The sequence below is a fragment of the Diadema antillarum genome, unplaced genomic scaffold (assembly GCF_040938485.1).
Source record: "Diadema antillarum isolate AM-2024a unplaced genomic scaffold, OU_Dant_1.0 seq00001176_RagTag, whole genome shotgun sequence".
NCBI lineage: Eukaryota > Metazoa > Echinodermata > Echinoidea > Diadematoida > Diadematidae > Diadema > Diadema antillarum.
Genome location: NW_027271979.1, coordinates 231,001 through 255,468, shown reverse-complemented (window position 1 = coordinate 255,468; position 24,468 = coordinate 231,001). Strand labels below are relative to the sequence as shown.

The 24,468-nt window shown below is 39.9% G+C and overlaps 1 protein-coding gene across 3 annotated transcripts in view; it reads left to right on the top strand.

The window, feature by feature from the left end:
* Positions 1-23,966, top strand: part of LOC139744454 (poly(U)-binding-splicing factor PUF60-like) — a 56,226-nt gene extending 32,260 nt beyond the window's left edge. The window contains exons 5-12 of one of the 3 annotated variants that reach the window (XM_071654890.1): positions 10,491-10,618; positions 13,224-13,292; positions 14,430-14,532; positions 16,309-16,410; positions 16,830-17,013; positions 17,337-17,566; positions 18,323-18,512; positions 22,085-23,966. In XM_071654890.1, the coding sequence (XP_071510991.1) occupies positions 10,491-10,618; positions 13,224-13,292; positions 14,430-14,532; positions 16,309-16,410; positions 16,830-17,013; positions 17,337-17,566; positions 18,323-18,512; positions 22,085-22,194 (1,116 nt within the window). In that variant the 3' untranslated portion in view covers positions 22,195-23,966. The remainder of the gene's footprint in view (positions 1-10,490; positions 10,619-13,223; positions 13,293-14,429; positions 14,533-16,308; positions 16,411-16,829; positions 17,014-17,336; positions 17,567-18,322; positions 18,513-22,084) is intronic. The other 2 variants (XM_071654891.1, XM_071654892.1) reach the window with 2 other exon arrangements.
* Positions 23,967-24,468: the final 502 nt, after the last annotated feature.

The following is a 24,468-nucleotide window of genomic DNA, read 5'->3' as shown; positions in this document are numbered from 1 at the left end:
GGTCTGCACGTTAACTCTATGTATACACTCCGCCTCTTGCGGGATTAACAAACCCAATCGTAGAGACAATGGACTAATACGGACAGCTTTTCTCGTGTTCTTAATGGTCAAGCGTCCTGACCAATGAGTACAGCAGCCCTCACCAGTCACTGAGTTCGAACAATAGGATCGGATCCTATTCGCCCGTGGTTACTCGGGGAGAGAACAATAGAGTCGGATCCTATTGGTCATCAGTTGAAATACGAGGATAGGGAAGAAACTGAACAAAACCTGAAGGATGAGTTAAATCAAGTCATTCTTCTCTTCTAAACGAATCCAACAACATATTCTCAACGACAGCTCTTCGTATTATACACCACATCCCGTATACCATGCCGCGAATTAGTTCATCTGACCGTGGGAGGATCATCCTGTGGTGGGGTGCTGGTGATAGTACTGCCACCATACACCGAAGGCTCAGGCAGTACGGCGTCTTCGCGTCAAGAACGGCTGTAGCGAAGTGTATCAAGCGCTACAACACAACGGGATCCGTTCTCGATCGTCAACGAAAGGGTAGAACGCGCTCCTTGGCTCCCGAAGAAGAACTCTTCATCGACCAGCTCATCGAAGCAGACTGCGAGTCATCGACGGTGGAACTGCGGAACAAGGTCCAGGCTCAGTTTGGGAAGGGTGTCAGTCTCAGCACGATCAGCAGGGTTCGAGATCGCCTCGGATGGACTCGGTCCCGTGTCCTATACGGGCAACTCATCAGGAACATCAACAAGGCTGCTCGTCTTGCGTTCGCTATGAGGATGGTGGAGGAGGGTGAAAACTTCGACGACGTCATTTGGACTGACGAAAGTACCTTTTGGGTAGAGAACCATTCCGGCTATTACTATCGGAGGCGAGGCACCCGCAAGGTGAAGGTCGGCAAGCCCAAGCACCCGGCAAAAGTCCACGTGTGGGCTGGCATCTCGAGGCGGGGAGCGACGAAGCTGCTCATCTTCGACGGTATAATGAGAAAAGAATTTTTCACCGACACAATCTTAGCGCAGTACCTTCTACCTTTCATTCGTCAGCAATACCCACGAGGATGCCGTTTAATGATGGACAATGACCCAAAACACTCGAGCAACTACGCCCGTGACTTCATGCAGCGAAACGGGATCAACTGGTGGAAGACACCGGCAGAGAGTCCCGACATCAACCCCATAGAGCACCTTTGGGGCCACATGAAGGTGTACGTCAGACGACGAGTAAAGCCCCACACGAAGCAACAACTTATCGACGGACTGAGAGAATACTGGAGGACCCAGCTTACGCGCGATCGCCTGCAGCGTCAACTGAACAATATCTACAACAGCATACCGGAGGTGATTCGGCAGGGCGGAGATCGCACGAAGTACTAGGAGCAACGCAACATTGAACATGGTTAAACCTTGGACCCTATCGATTATGACTCTGCTGAATACCCTCACGGTTTTTTATTTGAAGGTGCAGTTTAATTCTTCAGAAAGAGGCACCTGGAGAATCAGCTTAGCACAGCATCCCAGAAGTACATTGGACATTTGAACAATATTATTATGACTTTGTCACTGTCATGTGAAAAGTATCTATTTGCAATAAGTAAATAAAGTTGCAATGAATTTGTCAAGATCAGAAAATCTAGCATTATTGTGATTTGTATGTCTTTGGGTAATCAGGGAAAAAACATGGATGGATGTATGCTGACCGTGTGTGTGCTTGAAGTTGGTGTTACAGTAAAATATTATATTTTGCTGAAGTTACAGACCTAAAAAAAATCATTTGAACATTAAATGGAAACATAGGACGCCTACAGAAAGTTATATATATATAAATTGTATATATATATATATATATATATAGGCACATATATATATACATATATATATATATATATATCATATATATATATATATATATATATATATATTTACATACATACATATATAGGAATACATATTTTCACTCGATGTTTTATAGAGACTATATACACACAATTACTGGTAATCTATCGTGGCCTAATATGAACACTCTTCAGTTTAGAAAAACAAGAGAAAGTTACAATGTATTAAGACAATCATACGTAAGTTTGCGCATCGACGCATAAACCTTTTGAGCTTATTCCAGATGTTAGAGAATTTAACGGTGACGCAACATTTGCTCCTGCAACAGTTGCGCCTTAAGATTTAATTTTGATATGATGATTTGGATTGGGGTAAGGGTTATGTTTGTAGGTAGAATTTTGATTGGATTAGCCTAAGATATTTCATGGGAATTGATGATAACAGTATAGGCCTAATAAAATATACTGAGATGGATTTTCATCTTTATCTGTTGAATAACGCGAGCGTGAGCAAACAGATTTCAATTTACGAGTATAATTTCTGTCTGTCCATAATTCATTTCCAGAAATGAGGTACTAGTATATTAAGTCCTGTATAAACCCATACCTATATACTTTTGAAGCAAAATCTAGTTCGTATAATTATATAGTTGTCAAGGACCTGTGTGAGGAATGTGCTTTCAATCCGTCTTTTGTCGTGTTTTTGTCTATAATGCTAAACCATTATCGTTGATCGGGCGATGCGAGAAAATTCTCCTTTGAAATCGGCAGGCTTTTGTTGTTGTTTTTGTTTTTCTGAAAACAAGGACTTTGGTTTTGTTTCTGTTAAAGTCCGAACGTAATTAACTGGCCCAGTTGCCATGCAGGGAGTTACAGCTAGTGACTCTTGAAATCGGCAGACCTTTAGTCAATGTGCAATAGTTAGCGTCTTCTATTAATGGAAATCCAAGAAGATAGGCCTTTATCACAGCTCGCAACTACATAAGATTTTTGACTTTGGATGATCTTGGTACGCTATATCATCGTTGATTGACAAGGAAAGACACCTTTGAATCTCGCCAAATCATGCCATTACATGCAGTAATTAAATGAAATACAAGAAAGGCAATACGGAAATACATTGTACTTTTAAGTTTGATTTCTGCTGTGCTTGTTCATTTAAACAGTAATTGAACATCACTACAAACTAAGTGTTTATGAATTTAAGAAGAGACATGAAGACAATACAATTAACTTTGCCAAACTTATATTGAAACTACATGTACAACGTACCTCCCTGTTTTGACATTCCGCGCGCCTTGATAATATTCTCGCTGATGAACATGACTTAGCGTCGTCCCTTCCACCCGCCCCCCCCCCCCCCCTTGAATACTCGTATCACGAACAGATTGAACCATCGTTTATCACACGCACAGCGTTGATGGCAATCTCGTGCTGTTGCAAGCGTTGCGGAGATAGTGAAGAAATGCGTTATCACATGCACATTACACTGCATATTTTTGTTTTATACCTATCATGATGAAGACAGAAGATTGCACTGTTATTTACTGACCCCCCCCCCCCCCCCCTACACTCACACACACGTCCACATTGTTTACACGTCATCCCAAAAAACGTTTTACACCTCTGCTGTAATATTGTCTATGCTGTTTAAAAACGCTGACCACTGATGCGGCGAGGAGACTTTGTCTTTGCGGAGCAATACTACTAGTATTAATTCTGACGCGGCGAGACTACGAACAGTAGCCGCGAGCGAAGCATCCACTTCCACTGTTCGTACTTCATAGTCTCGCCTCATCAGACGTGTGTCTCAGCAAAGATAAGTCTCGCCGTATTAGATGTATTGCGTATACCTAGTATACCTTTTTTGGTATATAGCAGCAATAGCTGCATCACTTCTCGTTGAGTTATAGCAAATAGTACTACACTTGCGCAACGTGTGGAAAAAATAATCATCGTACGAACGACGGATGATGCACATCCGCAAAAGTAGTTATTGTCTGAACAAAAAGAATTTTCTGCGCTCCAAAAAGACATTTCAAAGTCGAAAGAGTCACTAGCTCAGTAGCTGTATAACTCCCTGCATTGTAACTGGGCCAGCTAATTACGTTCGGACGTTAAAAGAAACAAAACAAAAGCCCTTGCACAAAAAAAAAAAGGTCTGCCGATTTCAAAGGAGAATTTTCACGCATCGCTTCAACATCGGACAATGGTCCAGCGTAGACAAAAAACAGCATAAGTCGGACTGAAAGAGATCCTCACACAGGTCTTTGACAACTAGATTTTGCTTCGAAAGTAAGGCATGGGTTACATGACTAAATTGATAGCTCATTTCTAGATTATGAAGAAACAGAAATTATACTAGCTCAAGTAACTGCAATTCGTTTACCAACGCTCGCGTGATTTAACAGATACGAAATATCCATTCACCATGATCTGATTATTTGCTACGTCTCCACTTATAAAAGTATACATGTACATTGAGGTATACTCTGAATAAGTTGGAAAGGCTTACTGTCGACGCGGGAACTTACTTTTGACTGTTTTACTTTTAATCTTCCTTATTTTTTACCATTTCAAAACCTAAAATAAACTCACCGACGTATGAGGCGTAGATGCTCAACACATTACGACATAATTCATTATGCCAAAGTATTCTTTCATCTGTCAAGAGAGCTTTTGTGTAAGCGAGTGCAACACTTTTTTTTTGGGGGGGGGGGGGAGGTGTCTTCAATTGTTGTTTGCTATAGTCATGCGTTCTTTTCAGGCTTTTTCATTTTTTTTTTCAATTTAATTGATTTTAAATCTCGTTCTCTTTAAGTATTCCAGTTCTTTCCCCCTCACTGAAATCAGAAAGTCTACCATAACCATGATCGATAATACAACGTGGCATTTAGCGATCATGGTTATGGCAGTTCATGGTTATGGCATACTAGTACTCGAATAAGTACCCTGTAATCGACTGATATTTCTACCATGAGCCGAAAGAAAGGCTATAAAATAATTATGTTGCTTAAAATGGTGATTTTTGCAAAATTCTTGGATCGACATTTCCAGGCTAATTGATACACGCTGTTTATTACCAGAACCCCAGTGCGTGCATTCCTTTGTCTGGCACCTGGGGTCCAGCACCTGCTTTTGTGGAAAAAAAAAATCACAAGGATTGGGGAGGGGTGTCAAGTTTCTTCTATCTGAAGAGACCGCATACAATCTCTATGCATTTCCCCTTATTCTTTTTTTCTTTGTGTTTGTTCTTTTGTGTTGTATTTGTGTGCTTTTTGTTGAGGTGTTTGTATCTTCTTTTAATCATTCTTGGAAGGGGAAAGAAGAGTAAAAGAGTGAGAAATGAAATAAGTATGCCACGTATGCTGTACACTATCATCACTATCATCCCCATCACTGAGATCCTGTAGCCTTTTTCATGTTAACATTCAGAAACACGACCACCATCATCACTCGAGAAAAACACCAAAGCAAACAAATCACGTAACAGAGTACCAAAAACCTCCCCGACAATAGCACAAACGCTACAAAGATCAAGCTGGATCAAACTTCATTCAATTACATAGGGCTAACGATCCACTGTAGTTACAATACACAAACGTATTCTGAGGACTAGTCTGAGCTAACGTTAACCCGACTTATTGTATACTACGCTATTATTATTACGTTACATTATAGGGCTATTTATACTTATAGGTTTGTGAATTTATAAATACAGTATTTATGATAGAGTAACACGGGGAATCCGTGAAATGATTTAGCGAGATATTGCCAATTTTTTTTCCTTTCCGATAATTCATGATCTTGAATATTCAACGTGAAATCGGGAAAATCGTGTTTTTGTTTTTACTTAGTTTTTACTTACTTAGTACTCTTTTGCGAATGCACATTAGAAGTTTCCCTTTTTGACTAAAATGATATAGGCCTAGTTTTCATCGCTAATGCGTTTTATTGACAATACTTAATAAATAATGGTAAAAAAGAAGTGCTTTGTCCAATATTTTCTCATTAAAAAAAAAACACGTTTCTGCGAGCTCGCTGTTATCTGACACGGGTAACCAACAAACTTCCGTTAGCTAACGTTAGATGCAGGAGAGGGATAGAAATTTCTCAGAGTGCACATCTAATGAGCTTTGTTTTTGTATGTTGTATGTGGTATGTGTGTGTGTGTGAGAGAGCGAGAGAGAGTGTCTGTAAAGAATTATAATAGACTAACGTTAGCTAACGTTAGCTAACGTTACGACTAACGCTCCATTGTAGTTACACACAATTCTTTGCAAATTCATTTTAAAAAAGTCTTTTTGACTGAATATAGGCCTAGGCTTTCATCGCTTATGCATTTACAGACACTAATTATTGGACTGAGAAGAGAGAGTTGCTCTGTCCTGTTCAATGCTGTCTCCTCATTCTGCCGTTAGCTAGTTAATTATTGTTATCTGACAAAAGGTAGGGACGGGAGAAAGAAAGAAATTTCTCTGCAATGCACACCAAATGAGATTTGTGGATGGATGTGTGTGTGTGCATGTGTGTGTGTGTGTTTGAGCGTGGTTATACGTAATGTATAAAAAAAAAAACAACTAACGTTTGCAAAGCTGTAGTTAGAATAGGACTAAAGCTAACGTCAGCCCAAGTGATTGCATCATAGGAATAAAAAGATCCGTCTATCCGGAGTCTTCTTTTCTTTCTTTCTTTATTAATTCTTTCTATTTTTTTCATGCATTATAATTATTATTTCATCGATCTTTTTGCTTTTTTGTTCCCCTCCGTAGGATTTCCGTAAAGCCCGCTGCAGTCTCTGCTCCCATGAACATAATTTTCCCGACCATGGAGATACAGACCGATCTTTCGGTCAAGCAGGGAGAGGCGTCTCGCCTCTCTGGGTCAAGGTACACACACTACAGGTTGCCACGTGGGCCGAGCAGTGCAGTGCGCCGCGTGCTACCCAATTGCGCAATGAAATTTCAGCTCACAGATCGACATCAACACGTGTTCGCTACCAAATAATTTATGCATAACGTATTAGACATTGTGTATGTGCTGTGGTACTGTGTCCAAACTCCACTCGCTCTAATAAACACACGGTACACAGCTATCCTACGAAGAGGTCTAACATTAATGTTAGGAAGCCCAAGTGTACTAACAGTCACAGCTACACAGTCGAATGCAGTCAAAGCATCAATCAGACTGCCTTAAAGCTGTAACGTACAATAGGAATGATACAAGGGCCAAGGCACGATCATGCTCGCAGCTCAATCCATAATCCATGCATCGCAGGCTCCGCAGGAGCGTCACATCGTGTATAATGGTAAACTGTCCACCACGCTCAATCGAGCGAGCACTACGGATTCTCGATGCCTTCAGGACCGAGATATCGAGTGAGCTTATCGAATATTAATTGTATTTCTTACACAGTCATTATGCATGATGCAACGTAGGTCTGAGATTTTACTATCATAGATCTAATGCAGTATTTGGAAGAAGTTAACCTTTTCTGTGACGCGACCAGCAAGTGGTGGTCCAAGCGTGCGGCACCGCCGCCGCGCTTCCGAGTTTTCCGTTCCGAAAGGAGACAAGAAAAATCACGATTGCGAATTTGCTTTTCGGAACCGAGAAAATGCTAACGTTAGTACTCGAGTCCGGTGCACGAGTTTCCATCGAGCCAACTCACAAACGAGATAGCTGGCATCTAACGTTACTGTTAGGTGCCAGCTTGGCAGCTAACGTTAGCCACAGTATCGATAGCTAACGTTAGGTATCGATAGCTAACGTTAGGTATCGATCGCTAACGTTAGCTAACGTTAGCCAGGACATTTTTCACGACACCAACGTTAGGTGAAACGTTAGGTGAAACTTTATTGTGACAGATACTGTAGCCCATTGTAGTACCACATGTATTAATGTGTATACTGCAACCTTTTCATTGTTACATTTGGGGATGTTTGGGGATGTTAAAATGTCTGAAGGTAAGCAATTTGGAAGGAAATTTGATGTAATATGTATGTCAGTCATGTTGGAAGTAATATGTAATTCATGTGTGTTTGTGTAGGAGTTCTCAAGGAGTTGGGAATCCCCCTTTCCTCCCGTATGGCTTTATTTAAAAAAAAAAAAATTCCCGGCGAGATTGTGTCCTTATAATAGAGAGATCCGAATAAAGGGAGGCCGGATAAGAGAGGCTCAACTGTATTTGGAAACAGTATACTATGGAGCTTACTGGTGCTGGGGAGTGAAATGGCATAAAGGCCTGGTACCGTGGGGATACCATGGATTAGAAAGGCTAACCTGGCTAGGATATATTCAAGAATTCCAGTAACGAATTGTGTACAGCTTTATTATTGATCTTGAGGTAAAGTACACACAAAGAATCTTGACTGGGATAGACCGTTACCAATGAGCGTACATTTCGATGCGCATATTCGATGAGGGGTGCTGTTCATGGACTTTCAAATGTATCTAGGTGGGCAGCAAATTGAGATAGATTCAATCACTACCTCACTACTGAGTCTTTAAAAACGTGTTATGTTTTGGGATGTTGTACTGCCAAAATATTTTTAGATTATGATGTGGAATCATAGATAAGGTTATTGTTAAGCATTAGATATTGTGTCAACATGAAAGTTAAGATGAACAACATACAGGAAGCTATGCTGCATTCAGGACCTCAAGATACTCAGATACTGTACATACTTGGGCAATTTCTGCAGAATCAATATGAGAGGTATTTTAAGTAAAAGCAATTTTTTTATGTTGTAAAGATAGTGTATGACTACCATTAAAACAGCTATTTGTTTAGCAGTAGTAAATCATGTCGAAAGACAAGTTGTACTGAAGAATAGCAGTGGATAGAGTTGCATTCCAAGTTGTAGTTAGTTAATGATTGATAACCTTCCAACCAACCTATTACATGTTTTCATGCGAATGGTGATTTTTATGCCTCCGCCACGAAGTGGTGCCGGAGGCATTATGTTTTCGGGTTGTCCGTCCGTCCGTACGTACGTCCGTCCGTCCGCTTTCGTTTACGCGATAACTTGAGTAATATTTACTGGAATTTTACCAAACTTGGTCCAAGTATGAAGTATGATGGGGCAATTATTTGATTAGATTTTGGGTGAGATCGGCTAAAGGTCAAAGGTCAAGGTCAAATCATGAAATTGTATCTGTTTACGCGATAACTCAAGACTGGATGGAGTAAATTTCACCAAACTTTGTTGGAGGATGATGTATGATGGGACAATTACTTGATTAGTTTTTCAGTGAAATCGGACAGAGGTCAAAGGTCAAAGATCAAGGTCAAATCCTAAAATTTATCTTTTTACGTGATAACTCAAAACTGGATGAAGCAGCTTTCACCAAACTTGGTCCAAGGATGATGTATGATGGGACAATTAGTTGATATGATTTTAGTGACATTGGCAAGAGGTCAAAGGTCAAAAGGTCATGGTCAAATGCTATAAATGTTGCAGTTTCCCCCATATCTATGCAATGCCCAAAGGTATTTTCTTGAAACTTGGTGTGGACATGAACTACTGCGTAAAGATTCTCCAGAGAGAGTTTCATGTCATAAGGTCAAAGGTCAAAAGGTCAAAGGTTAGGTGAAAATGTTGCAATATCACTTTTCTCGCAAATGGTTCAATGTATCCTTGTGGAACTTAGTACATGCGCATGTACTGACTGGCAGGGATTATCTAGGGAATTTAGGGGTCATGGGTCAATAGTCAGGGGTCAAAGGTCAAGGTCAACTCCTCAAAATTTTACTATTTCCCTCATATACTAGTATATCTATGCAATGCTTGCATTATTAGTTTCAAAACATATTACATGCATTACCTAATGGGGATTCTCTTGGAAATTTCCAGCTGGAAGGTCAAAGGTCAAAGGTTAAGGGTCAAAGGCCAGGTTTCAATGCCCCCTCCCCTCCCCCCCCCCAAAAAAAAAAAAAAATCCATTTTGTACCGTCATTACACTCTTTCTTCATACCTTGGAAATTACTCAATGCATAAACTTATAAAAAGGTTTGTCAGAATTCAAGTAAAAATTCTCAATTCCCCAAATATGTGTACCTGCACTCTTAGAAAATTAAAGCAAACCCAGTTCAAGACATTTCTGACAAACCTGTCATTTCAATATTTTGCCAGTTATGTGAAACTGTCATGGATCACACATTGTGAAGACATTGTACTATACGCCTATTGGGAGAATCATGCATTATGGCGGAGGCATCAGTCGCCATAGCGACATTTCTAGTTTTTTCTTTTTTCACCCTCCCCCCACCCCCCCTTCTTTTTTTTTTTTGCTTGATGAGAGAGCAGTGAAAGCTTCTGTTTTGGTCTTTTCCTCTTCAACGTAATGAGAAGTACCAGCAGTGTATTGGTATTGGATAAAGTCTGCCATCAGATTGTTAACATATGTTGCGTGGAACCGCCTTACAGATATATACTCTTGATATTCATTTATATTATGTGCACGTACCTATAAGCAGGTGTCGGAAGGTTGTGTACAGTATTACTTGTTTCCCTAGGAGAATGAATTGCTGCCCAGTAATGCAAGCCCCTATTTAAAGCCCTGGGAGGCAGGAATGGGAATGGGTATGTAGATTGGTAGAATTTCAAATTCTGTGAACTATCCATTTCTTGCTCTCTGTTAGGTTGGCCGTCCTAGCAACATGCCCCAGGCACAACCTGTGGTAGACCAGATCATGGAGGAAGCCAAGCAGACGCCTAGGATATTTGTCACATCGATCCATGGAGACCTGTCAGCAGATGACATCAAGAGGTAGGTCGGCCCTGTATGCATACTCATGCACTAAGCTGCTGAGTCTGAAACTTCCTCGCCCCCTGCCCCTGCTGGTCACATGGTTCCATGACATTTGCTCCTGCGACAGTTGCTCTCATGAAATATCTGCATGCTAAGCCAAAAAAATTCTACCCACAAACATTACCCTAACCCTAATCCTAATCCTCACATCAAACTAAACGTAAGACCCTATCACAACCCTAACCCCAAGTCCTTGGAGAAAAGGAGACGTGAGCAGTTTTGACAGGAGCAAATGTCGTGTCAACTGGCCACACAACTGCCCTGAGGGGAGCCTCCTGACACACTGTTTGGCTGGGGCCAGCAGTGGGCATGGCCCTCCATTGTCTCACCCGCTTGTGGTGTCATTTCTGTGTTTGATACTTGGGGCCCCATCCCTGGGGCCCACACACCTCCTCCTGCCTGTGGTAGTCACAGACTGTCATGAATAGACCTGCTAGTAGGATTTGGAGTGGGGCTGCCAGCATGACTGCTAGGCTCTCGTCTGTCGAGCTCACAGCTGAAAGTTGCTAGCTGGGGAGGCAGACCTGTCTGCGGGGTTAACTGACACCTTTGACGAAGTAAACGGACCCCTCCACCCCCCCCCCCCACATTAAACTCACTGCTGCCAGTCGCCCTTGTAAACCCAGGTTATAGACCCTATGTACTGATGTCACACACGGCCTTGGAAACCGAAGCACGCCCTCACTCTGAGGGCAATTCACAAGCGAGCAATGCTCGAGGATATTCATTCTCACAATAAACAAACATGTTAGTGTGGCGTTTTTTTGCTCGAATTGATAGAGTTTAGGTCTAGTCTTCTAGATTGTTTTTCTAAAGATGTCAGATTTTCTGTCTGCATATTATGCAGAATCACTCGCGGGTACATCGAAGGCAAGATACATCAAAAAGTTAACATTGTTCTGTTTCAGCGTGTAGTGCAGTGATTGACTAGATTTGTTGTAGTCCCACATGTTTAAGATTATGATGGAAATCGTGAAGTGTAACAAAGTGATTAGCCTGTGACATATATTTTCAATAGGGTCGAGTCTAGTCATGTTTGATCCGTTTAAGTTACCTTTCCAAGAACTGATTTCGATTAGATTGCAAAAAATAGATAAGTAATTGCCAGTGCAGGAAACAAGTGCCTTAGCAGTTACTTACCTAGGCCTCGAGCGCTCATGCACAAACGGTTGGGTGCTCGCTTACCCTCAGAGTGAGGGCGTGCTTCGGTTTCCAAGGCCATGTGACATCACATGCATAAGGTCTATTGCTTGGAGTAGGGTTTTTGGTATTTGCTTCAATAGGCCCCTCTTTTGCCTCATATATTCCTGCAGCATTTGTTAGTTCCATATGTCAGCAGAGGATTTTTTAAAATATGGTAGTGACTCTGCTTATCCCAAGTTATTTCAATTTCTCACAGAACAGGTAGTGACATTTTTCAATTGCCATACCTTCCTAAGGAGTAACCTTTACACAGTTATTAAGGCCAGAATTAATCGCAGACGTTCAACTCCACACAAACAGTACTTATTAGTGTTTCCTCCCAGTTTTTTTCTTTACCTATTTAAAGTGAGAAATGCAATTGGTGATTGATTAACCCTAATCCCACCGGGTTTTTTGAGGGACTTGAAACCACGGGGGGGCCTTTTTGGCCCCCCCTTCAGATCTCGGTCATGGATCGCGTGATCCTCGCAAAAATTTGCACAAAGGTAGAGGCCAATGTAATCTACAAGACTGTATAGTTAGATTTTTCACATTTTAATTTATGTATTTTATATTAATTAATTCATGCTAATTTATGCACAAATAATTTTTTTGGGTATAAATCAAAAAAATAAAGCTCCAAGACTTCTAATTTTTGGTGAACATATTCTTTTCAATATCCTCAACAATAATATTGAAGCAAAAATTCGGCTTCATAATTATTTCTTATGTATTTTATTGTTTATTGAATTTCTTGCATATTTCTTTGTTTTTTTAGTTTTTGTTTTTGTTTTTTCAGTCAAAATTTGTCGCAGAAAGTCTGTAAAGTGTAATTAGTCTAAAATAAATCATTATCAGCCATTGAAAGTAAAAATATTTATGTCTATATGAATTAATTGCAAAAACACAATTTACGTTGGATTTGTACACTAAATCATGTTTTTGAGCAATTTTTGGGTTGACAAATTTTTTTCAAAGGGGCGTGGCTTCAAAATGGTATAAAAAGTTGCGCGATACTTGAAAGAAAAAAGTCATAAAATGTTGTGGCGAGAGCATCATGCGTTGCGGAATAATCACGCGAAACGTCGAGGGGGGGGGGGGCCAAAATGCCCCCCCCCCAAAATCGTAAAAGTACTGTTCTGAGATGATATTTAAGAAGTAATTGGATACCTTACGATATTTCATTTGCATGCACAAAATTTATATTTATTTGAAGACTACCAGGTACTACTAGAGTGAAGACTGGTAAAAAGATGTGAAGAAACTTTGTGGGTAATGTGTTAAGACTCCCCCCCCCCCCCCCTTTAAACTCTGTTCTTGATTAACAGGTGCACATGTCGTGCCTCAGTTCATTTCTTCCCATCTTTTCTTTCCTCTACAGTGTCTTTGAAGCATTCGGCAAGATTGTATCCTGCAATTTACCTTCAGACTCGATAGGAGGCAAACACAAGTAAGTCTTTTCTGAACACTTACTGTGAGAATTTGAGAGGTCTGTATAAGGGAATGAGTTTAGAGGATTGGTTTTATAAACCTATATGTGTCCTGTCCAAACAAAAAAAGAGAAAAAAGGAAAAAGATAGAAGTATGAGGTTACCATCTTCGTAGAGTTTAGTCATTGATTATAGTTTTATCTGTGATATTTCAAAACAAGGTATGAGAAATTATCTTGCTGCTTGAAAAGGCTGAAATTAATGGTGAATTAGAGGACTATGCAGATGATGCTGACATTACTCCTCATGAAGTTGAGATGAAAAATACACTGTAGATTTAATGCCAGAATACGAGAAAGTTGGATTCCATGAACTTACATGCACTCGTATGAGTGCCCATAGTAATCACATGTATATTGCAAAGTCAAGGATCCCATGTTATGTGATTTACTGTTGTTTTACCACCAGAATGGCTTAAGGTATACATTTTGTGTACGTGTTTCTGCCCTAAATGCATTCTCTGCATTGTTTTGCTTGAAGACAGCCAATCCCTTTTGCATGCAAATTTTTGAAAAATTGGTGAGAACACTTAGGTATTGAAGGAAACACTATTTGGAAGCCTCCTGTAAATTTTGAACTCAAGAGGGTCTTTATTTGTTTAGTTAAATTGACTGTTAAGATTTGAATAATTTTTTCGTACTACAAAAAATTACAAATCTAAACTACTAGTCTAGTTTTACAGACCTGTGTGATGCACTCAGTTGTACATGTAGTTCATGTAAGTTGTGTGTTGTTATTTGCCATTCATAACAAAGTAAGAGAAGCTAGTGAATTCTTCTTTTCTGACAGCTGTAACATGCATATCTGTTGTTCTAAGTATAAGTATCATATTACAACCACAGGAGGATTAATGTATGCAGCTGTGCCTAGTACACAGAATACGTTACGGTGAGCGTTTGGTTCATTATTTGAATTTTAACGGCTAACAACCTTCATATATCACAGAAATGTTATAGATTTACAATAGTCTTGTCATTCTGGTGGAATATATCATTTTCTGTGCTATTTGGGAAGGAATGCAAAAGGGAAGGGCCATATTTAAGACTAATACTGTTAAAAGATCTTTATGACAGCACTCTAAACTTTCTCTTTCACAGAGGTTATGGTTTCATCGAGTATGACAAAATGCAATCAGCGCAAGATGCAATATCATCTATGAACCTTTTCGACCTGGGCGGCCAGTTCCTGAGAGTTGGCAGAGTATGTAGATTTTGGTATCACTTTTACAATATTTCACATATCCAGATAGCTCTCTAATGGTTTGCATGTATGAATTACAAAATGGTCGTCTTTGATTTGAGCCCTGTTGTGTGTTATGTAATAAGACAATGTATTTACTCTTCCTGTGTTTTTGTGTGTCTGTGAATGCTTAGAAGAGTTTATCTGCTATGTGTAGAGTGATCTCAACTTCAAGAAAACACATTGATATGAACAACACAAAACAAAACAAAATGAAACAAAACTGTGGCAGAATTACATTACTGAAAGATGGCTTGTAGAGTGCCTGGTGAGGGTTGATGGAAAATTTATTTTAGACTGTAGAACTAGAGTTTCCTCCTGTACTGACAGTAGTATGTGGCAGTCAGGCCATATGTGGTTTCTTGGTCAATTGAATTGATTTTCTTTTTTTCCTTTTTTGTTTTTAGCTTAGCGTACAAATAATGCATAGCTTGCATATTGGTTGCACCAAGTGTGAGATCAAAATCTAATTGGGATGCATGCTCACATTTTATCTTATGCATTTTGTGATAAGAGCTCTACGTGTAGAAGTGACACCTATCACACAGCTGTATGTTCCCATGAGATGTCTTTCATAGCTATCAGTCATATCATTTTTTTCCCCCTGCTATTATCTGCTTCTTCCGCATGTCTATTATTAGACCCCGTTTACAGTGCGAGGCTCGGCCGCGGCTCGGCCGCGGCTCCAGCGGCCCAGCCCACCTTCATTTCAGTGTAAACGTGCAAAAGGCCAAATGCGAGGCCAAAATTGGCCTCGCATTTGGCCACGCTCTGGAGGTGGTCTCGGCCGCGGCCGAGCCCGGCCTTTTCTCGGTGTAAACGTAAACTGGGCCAAATGCGCGGCCAATTTTAGTCTGGCTTCCAAACCCTCTGCCTGTACTATTTCGCTGTTCAGGATATTAACCCCCTTAACGTCGAAAACTAGTATAGTTTAAGTTGATTTTGTCCTGCAAAGGATTTTTTCCTTCGGCAAAGGCCTTTGCCCAAACGGCGACTTTGCCGCCACGGAATTCATTTGGCAGAGGGTCTGAAAACCAGACAATACCAAATTGCATTTGTTTACAAGCAGAGCCCCACTACGACAAAATATTGAAAGGTTTGAATCAAAAGCGTGGCCGAGCCAGGCAATGTAAACGGACAAAATTGCGGGGCCCGGCCTCGCAATTGAGGCTGGGCTTGGCCGCGGCTCGGCCCAGCCCCGCACTGTAAACGGGGTCTTAGAATGAGTAGTATGATCCCATCCTTTGTTAATTAATGCACTTGCTGGCATTGCTGCATATCAAGTTCTTCAACTTAATGCTTGAATATACCTCATGTGTAGCTTCAGTTATGTTACATGGGCTGTCAGCATTGACTTGTTAGTGCTGTTTTCTTTGTGTGATAATGCATGCCATAATATTGTCTTCTATAAACCGTAAGTATTCAAAGTACATACAGGTTTGACTGTCTAATTGGAATGTTCATGAACTTAACCCTTCCCTCTCAGATATGTTTCATACTAAGAGAAATACAAGAAAGTAATTGTATTTTATGATTTTTTTAATCTTCCTTTGTTCTGACATTCTTCAATTATTTGAGTACATTTAGCTATGGTGTGAAAACCTTCATCGTGTTGATTCTAGGGAAAGAAGGTTTTAGAAAGCACAAGGTTTAGGATACAGCAAGGCTTCATATTTGAAACTTCATGCAGCATCAATGATGACCAGACCAATTCTTGCCTTGCCCCTCCATCCCTAGGCCATAACTCCTACATCAACAGCAGTCCCCACAGCTGTGGTAGGAACAGGTCTGCCTCCAGCTGCCGCTGTGGCTGCTGCTGCAGCGACTGCCAAGATACAGGTAAGTTATACATTATGCCCCTTTCTTCGATATGGGGCTAGGCCAGGTGATGAATCTTGTTGTGACTCTAAGACATAAGAGGTTATTTGTTTGGGGTTTTATTTGTTATTATTGTTGTTGGTCTGTTGAATTTTTTCCCAACCCTCACCATGCCACATTCATGTCTACAAGCACACAGCAGAAGGCCTCATGCATATTTCCTCGCAGTAAGCAAACAATCATTATCTGTAGGCCTATTGCTCTTTGGGAACTTTACTGAATACTTGACTTACTCCATTGTTACAATAGTACTCCATCATCCCTCATCACACTGTGAGAGAGGATATGGGACAAACCATCTTGCATTAGATATCAATTCAGGCAGTTCTGAGGTGTAGCAGTATCTTGACGCCATTCTCTTGTCCCTTTTTTCTCATCAGGCGTTGGATGCCGTGACAGCCCCAGCAGCAGCAGCGGCACTCAACATGGCCGGCACGGGGGCTCCTTCCCTTCTCAACCCCACCACCCTGGCAGCAGCTCCCGGTCTACTTGCCACACCCCAGGTTGGGTTACTGGGCATGCCCCATGCAGTTATGGCCAGCACTGCAGCTGGTGTCATTACAGGTGAGGCACTGAGACAAGGAATAACCCTCTCAACACCTCTGCTTTAAAATGCTTTAAAATGCCAGTATCATTATTGTACAATGTATATGCCAGTGGTAATGTCAGAGTTAAATGTTAACTGTGTCCCCCACACTATGGTGGTGAATGAAAGCAGCGATTTATGTGCAACTAGTCAATTTCAATCTGGATTTGAACAATATTAATTGTCAAAATGTCAGACCATTTTACTTGGTTAGATATGTAACCTGAAGTGTAATGAAAGTTCATAAATGAATGGTATGGCATGTTATGATAAACAATATTATGCAATTTTGATCTGGCAGGTGTAACGCCCGTCAGGCCACAGGTAAGCACAGTTCCCATCACTTCTGCACCAGTGGCCCTGACGGCCGGAGTTATGGCCATGCAGCCGGTGGTAGAACCTGCCAAAGAAGAACCAGTGGAACCCAAAGAGACTGAGCTCCCCCAGACCATCAGTGAGCAGGAGAATATGACCATCTCAGGCAGCAATGCAAGACACATGGTCATGCAGAAATTACTAAGGAAGTCAGATGTAAGTTTGACCCTTTGAACTTCACCCTTTTATTTTATTTCATTTTTTTTTTGGGGGGGGGGGGGGGCGAGTCCACTTACAGTGCTTGCACAGTTGTTTTTGTTGGGAGTGGTGCTTCATCGCATAAAGCATCATGTATGATGTGATAAGCAAACTACATTTCCTAGCCAATCATAAACTTTACTTTTGCTTTTCCTTTTGGAAATGGTTAAGATTATCCTTGAATAGATGTTCAAATGTAAGATTAGCTTATTCAAGCTGGTTGTGTGAAATTTCAAAGTCCTGTCAGTGTAATACTTAGAATTTGAAGTCCTTTGAATTGACTCCTCATCCAGCTCACATGTGATAGATGTTCAAATGTTGTAGTTATGAGATGTGATACTGCTTTATTTGCATGATTGTGAGAGGGATAATATGAAGCTAGATGCAGATTAAATTCAACGCAAGTCTAAAGTGTCTCACCACTGAACAGTGTATGTGTGAGTTCATCAACATGTGAAATACACATAGTATGTTTATGTTTCAGTTTCATTTATTGACTGATAGAAAGGAGATAGTGAAATACACATAGTATGTTTATGTTTCAGTTTCATTTATTGACTGATAGAAAGGAGATAATATTGGTTTCAATTTGCTTAGAGAAGGGATACTGCTTGTATCAGATGACCATGACTGCTGTGTTGTGGTTTTCAATTTCTTGCAATGATACAGTTTTAATGTGCCAATGTTTACTTTTCCAATGAATCTCGAATGCAGTCAAATGTGATGGTGTTGCGCAATATGGTGGGCGTCGAGGACCTGGACGACGAGTTGGAGGGCGAGGTCACAGAAGAATGCGGAAAGTTTGGAGTGGTCAACAGAGTGGTCATCTATCAGGAGAGGCAAGGGGAGGAGGAGGATGCCGAGGTCATCGTCAAAATCTTTGTGGAATTCTCTGACCCATCAGGTGAGCATGCTGTAGATTTTACTTTGGAAACCTTCTATATACTCAAATTGAGGAAAAATACAAAACAATATAGGGACAGTGATTTCAGAAGTAGTATGCGCAAATGTGGTGATTGCACAGTTTGTGTGCATATCCAATTATCACATAATCCATATCTTAAGTCAATTCACAAAGCATTCTTCACTTGTGAAGTTAAGTTGATATTAAGCCCTGATGCATGTTGTAGGAAGCACCAAACAATAGAATTGTCATAAAAGAAAATGTTTCCCAGGCTTTGTTTTGATATTGTTAAGCAAACTAGCACTTTTTATAGGGATATGCTGTTGAATACGAGGTTGCAAGATTTGTGAGTGTTAATCCGTTGGGAGCAGGTGTCTCATTCCCTTCTCTTTGTGTTGTTATCGGTGAGAAGGCAGGTTTATCTGTCTACCTCGGTGCTGATAAGCGTGTGAGTGTCAACACACTGTGCTAAACACTGCCCATTCATGAGAGACTGATCTATTCTTGCCGCACGGTGTGAGACGATAACTTGATAGCGGACGACACAACTAATTGGAGGTGGCTCAGTGTAGTCAATGAATGACAACCTTTGAACCAAAATATTTACCGTCCTTTGTGTGAGGAATACGTTGAACCCTATCAGGGTATGAAGGAAGAAGGAAGAAATGTTAATGTAATTGAAGGCAAGGGCAGTTTGTCATGTATTGCTATTTTTGAATGGGAAAAGCAGCAACACTATTTCCATGAATCGGTTTAAAGACGTAAATCTGAATCATTCTGGCTGATGTTGCCCAAATCGGCTTCCGTATGGCAATATAGTCTTTGACTTCAAAAACAGTTTGAACTCCGTTATACAGATACAACAAATTATTTAGTTGCAAAATTAATTATCTATGATGGAATGTGGAATGGGAGGTGAGTACTGAATATGACCACTGCTATCAACTTTTGCTGAGTATTTGCATCATGTATGTATTCAAGAAGGGAGGGATTGTGCAAACAGTGAACCACAAGGCTGTTTAGTGACATACTTGTCCAGGTTCCATTGTATAATGGTCTTGCTGACAAGCGGTATTTTTCCTTGACGTCATTCTGAAATAGAGGAGACATGATGTCGTTAATATTTTATCAGTTATCGCTCTCTGTCTAGTATTTCTTGTAGATGTGTATTCAATCATTGACTTTCTGAGTCTGATTGTAAATGTACTTGTATTGGCCAACCATTTTAAGACAGTGAGATATTGTGTAAATATGTCGACTGTGCTAAAGTCCAAGGGGTTTCTCTTCCACTGCAGAGTGCGCAATTATGGTGTATGTGCTATGTCAACATATATCAGTATTGCTTGTTTTATGCACTGTGGTTTCTACAGTGTATAGATGTGAATGGGTGTATCATAGTGTATGTGTGTGCTGTAGGTATCACTCACTGATGTAGTGTAATAGACTCTGTCTGAAACTGTTCTTAATATTTTTTGTCTATTGTGATGGTTTTGGTGTCTAACCCCATGTTTTAGGGGTCAAGGAAATGGATTATTATGATAATTTTAGTGAAAAACCCAAGCTTCTACATGAAACTAACCTTTTCCCCATATTTAGGGTTAAATTTCCTTCTCCTTTACCCCTACCCCAAGTGCCATTTTTTGCCCTTTTTCCCCCTTTTTTTAAAAGTCATGTTAACTACCATACTTTTAACAACAAGTTCTAGCAATCCATTTTTTTTTTCTACCGACAATACAGCAAGAAATATACAAATAACTTACGGTATACATGTATCAGGTATGTGTCATGCCAATACTGGTATGTGGCTGGTGCATTCAGAATGCATGGTAACTGTGGAACCATACTGCATCTGCTTTATAGTGTTCATTAACATTTTGGTCCTAAGACCTTTAACAATGTAAATAAATAGATATGATAATAAATAATAACAAATAACCTACATTATACATGGTTTACATATGTGTCATGCACATATCGGTACAGTGTATATACAGTGTAGTGTGGCTTGTGCATTCAGGATGCATGCTACATTGTAACAGAAGCCAGTGCTTATACTGTATCTGCTTTGTAGTGCTGATAAACATTTGGTATTCAGACCTGTAGTGCATGACACATATGTAAACCATGTATAATGTAAGTTATTTGTATTTCTTGCTGTATTGTTGCAAGAAAACACCATATTGATAGCTAGAACTTATTTTAAAGAGTATGGAAGTAGTTAACAGGACTTGAAAAAAAAATACGGAAAAAAGTGCAAAAAATGGTGGTTGGGGTAGGGGTAAAGGAGAAGGAATATTCATTATCATATCTATACATTTATATTGTTAAAGGTCTTAGGACCAGAATGTTAATGGACACTATAAAGCAGATACAGTACAATACTGGTTCCACAGTTATCATGCATTCTGAATGCACCAGCCACATGACCAGTATTGGCATGACACATACATGTATACCGTAAGTTATTTGTATTTTTCTTGCTGTATTGTCGGTAGTAAAAAAAAAACAAACAGATTGCTAGAACTTGTTATTAAGATTATGGTAGTTAACATGACTTGAAAAAAATGCAGAAAAAAGTGCAAAAAATGGCGGTTGGGGTAGGGGTAAAGGACAAGGATTTTTAACCCTGAATATGGGTAAAAGGTTAGTTTCATGTAGAACTTTAGGTTTTACATTAAAATTATCATGATAATCCATTTCTTTGACCCCTAAAACATGGGGTTAGACACCAAAATCATCACAATAGACCAAAAAATAGCCGAGTTATGGCCAAAAATGTCTTTTTAAAGCCGAAACGGCGGCCATCTTGGATTTTTTACGATTTCGGCCGGGGCACCCCGGATTTTGCATTTTTTTCGTTCTTTTTTCGAAAATGGTGTCAGTAGGCAAAAATTCATCAAACTAAGGTGTGATGAGCATGTTCTGAAAATGTCACCCTCTATAGCCCACCTCTATTCTTAATAATTATTAATTGGCCAGACTGTGATTATGTGTATAGTCAGGGTGGAAAAAAAAATGACTGTCATTTGCACCTCTGGGGCTGAAAGCTTGTGTTTCCTGCTACATATTGCACACCAAGTCTTGTAATCAACCTCAAAAAAAGATTCACTTATCTGTCACAGGCATATCAAAGGAGACATGAAACATTTGTTCTTCAATGAAGTTCCAACACATAGATATTTATACTTATGCTACCATTTGACAGTCATGTTTTAACAGAGTTTTCATAACAGCAATAATTGCATGTGTTACTACCTGTCTCCTTTTTCAAAATCTTTGTTCATGTTTTTGTTAAAATCATTGATTGTCGAGAAGGATGACTTCAGTGGAATGCTACTTGCTCAGTAATGGATATTCTTATCGGTAGACTTAGGATGAGAATTCATCTAGAGCTTTATACCATCAAAAACAGCCAAATAATACCCGAATATATTTTGCGGTTGTTTTGCTGTTGAAAAGTGTTACATCGCTAACACTATTGTGCTGTAAACATACAAGGAGGCATCACATAGATTGATTTTTCTCAACTTTCTGAAACTTTTTTTTTTTCTTCTTCTTCTTGATCACTACAGAAGCAGAGAAGGCTGCTGATGCCCTCAATGGCAGATGGTTTGGTGGAAGGATGGTGCGAGCTGAGAGCTATGACCAGGACAAGTTTGATTCCAGTGATCTATCAGGCTGAGAGGGGAAACTCATTCTCGACTCAAAAACTCTCTATTCGTCATGGATATCTGAATGTTCTGTTTAGTGAGATTGGCGAGTGCCTGGCAGAAGGGCGTAACTGAGTGCATAATCAGAAATGAAAAAGAAGCGATGCTTCATTGCATTTCTGTCGCTGTGACATTCTCTTCCTGCATATCTTCTTCCTTTTTGCATTTTGTGATTCTATTTTTGTATTGTGCTTGCTTCATAATGATGGCTTATATGTTTCTCCATGCCCTTTCCCTACAAAAGATGATATCCAGTTTTAACATTCTTCTGCCAGGCACTAAATGAAATTTAGTTTTTTGTTTCATTTTTTTTTTTCAAGTTGAGGGTCAATCTTCATTAATGGTGTGATGGTATTCATCATGTTCTTGTAGTCCAGTGTGAGTTGGGTTGATTTGTACATTCCCCTTTCTACAATGAATGTCCATTATTGTTGACAATCGATCAAGGACATGATTAACATTTTCCATTGGTCGCATGAAATGCAACTCGAATGTATCGCCAAAGAAGAAGAAAAAGAAAAAGATTAGAAGTGGGGTGTAGGAGTTGCTGCTTTCTAATTTTGAAACCTTTGAAGGACCAGAATGTCCACCAAGTATCAGAGCATTATCGTCACTGTTATCTCATATGAGTGGGGATATGGTTTGCATGGGCCAAATTTTGTACACTTGTATTGTTTTGCCAGAATTAAATGATATGCTTGTCTCTCGGCTAAGAGTTGCACTTATGCTGCTTGTAGAAAGACTGACAAGAGTGATGTGGATTTCACACGTGCTAGTTTTATGTTAGTTCTGACGTTTGAGACATTACAACGAATTTGGTGTGCCATGGTGTTGTGTAGTCTGCAAGTGCGCTTTCACGTTTTGTTGCCAGAACACCTCACCTTGTGTGTGATAGAATTTTCCTCCCGACTGGCTGATACTGTATGACAGTCAGTAAGTGTACACCTTGGCGGACATCTAGAGGGGGTTTGATATTGCTTAACAGATCAGTCGGGACGCAAGCTCTGACCTAGCAGAAGTTTCAAATTAAAAGGAGGTGATTTTTTTGTGAGGTTGACTGTGTGTTGTTAAGGGCAATTTAAGTGCAAGTTTGCACTCACTGTCAATGTCATAAACTTAAATGAATGTGGATTATGCATGAAGATCTGATCAATATGATTTAGCATTGAAACCTTGTTAAGTTTCTAAAGAGAGGTTTTTACTTGTACATAGTACAAAGCTCTCCAAACATACGAGTCCTTATCTCAAGTGCTAGTTTGGTATTGTAATCACAGATTTGTGATAAAGCAAGGATCCATTTGCAGAGAAAACACAGCAATGTTGCACATGTTCTGCATGATCATAGGAAATCAAAAAGAGAAACTGGAACTTTACTGATTGAAAAAGAATATTTTGTTGGCATTCACTAACACATGGAAATCAATTTACGTTGTACCATTGTATTTATTCTGAATTCATTCTGAATCAGTCAAGCATCACTTGCTGCGAACCAGAAAATGTTCAATCTCTTGATCTTACAAATCCTGCCTTGTCAACATAGGGTGAGCTTAGAGGACGCTGTGACAGCATCTGTGGCCAGTGCGTAATTGTTGAGTGATCCAAGAGTAAATGTCATTATACTGTATCAGTGAGTGATACTGATTGTCTGTAGAAAGTGTTCCAAACTGTTGTGATTCAGTAGACAAGGCAACAGATGCAGCAGTTGTAAACAAACAGTAAAGCAGGGTTTCTTCTTGACCATATGATACTGTACACGCCATATTTTTCGCGAGCATTATACAATGTACAGTGTATTTTGCAATGTGGGACTTGTGAGACAACTTTATGAGTGATTGAATTGACATTCGAGAACTACAGTGAGACATGACAAATAAGTATTATTCTTTTGGGGTAAGAATTTAATAATTTTGCATGTTTGAGAGAATATATAGGGTGTTTGTGTTACGGTTGGCAATTTTTCACAAAAAATAAAAGCACTGTGAATTATACCTTGTGTACAGTAGATGAAGAACTAAATATGTTGGGGGAAAGTCATTTCCATCCCCTAGCTTACATCAGTTACATGTACGCTTCAAGCATTCACTTAACTTGACTTGCTGACTGCTCTGACTTTGCAGTCTACAGCAGCCAACAGAGAGACTGTAAACAGATACATGCCATGTCCTAGGTCATTATCTTCAATAAGAACAGAGGTTGATTAGCAGCAAAAGCTTGCAATAGTTTTGTCTTTTCCCCGGTCACAAAAT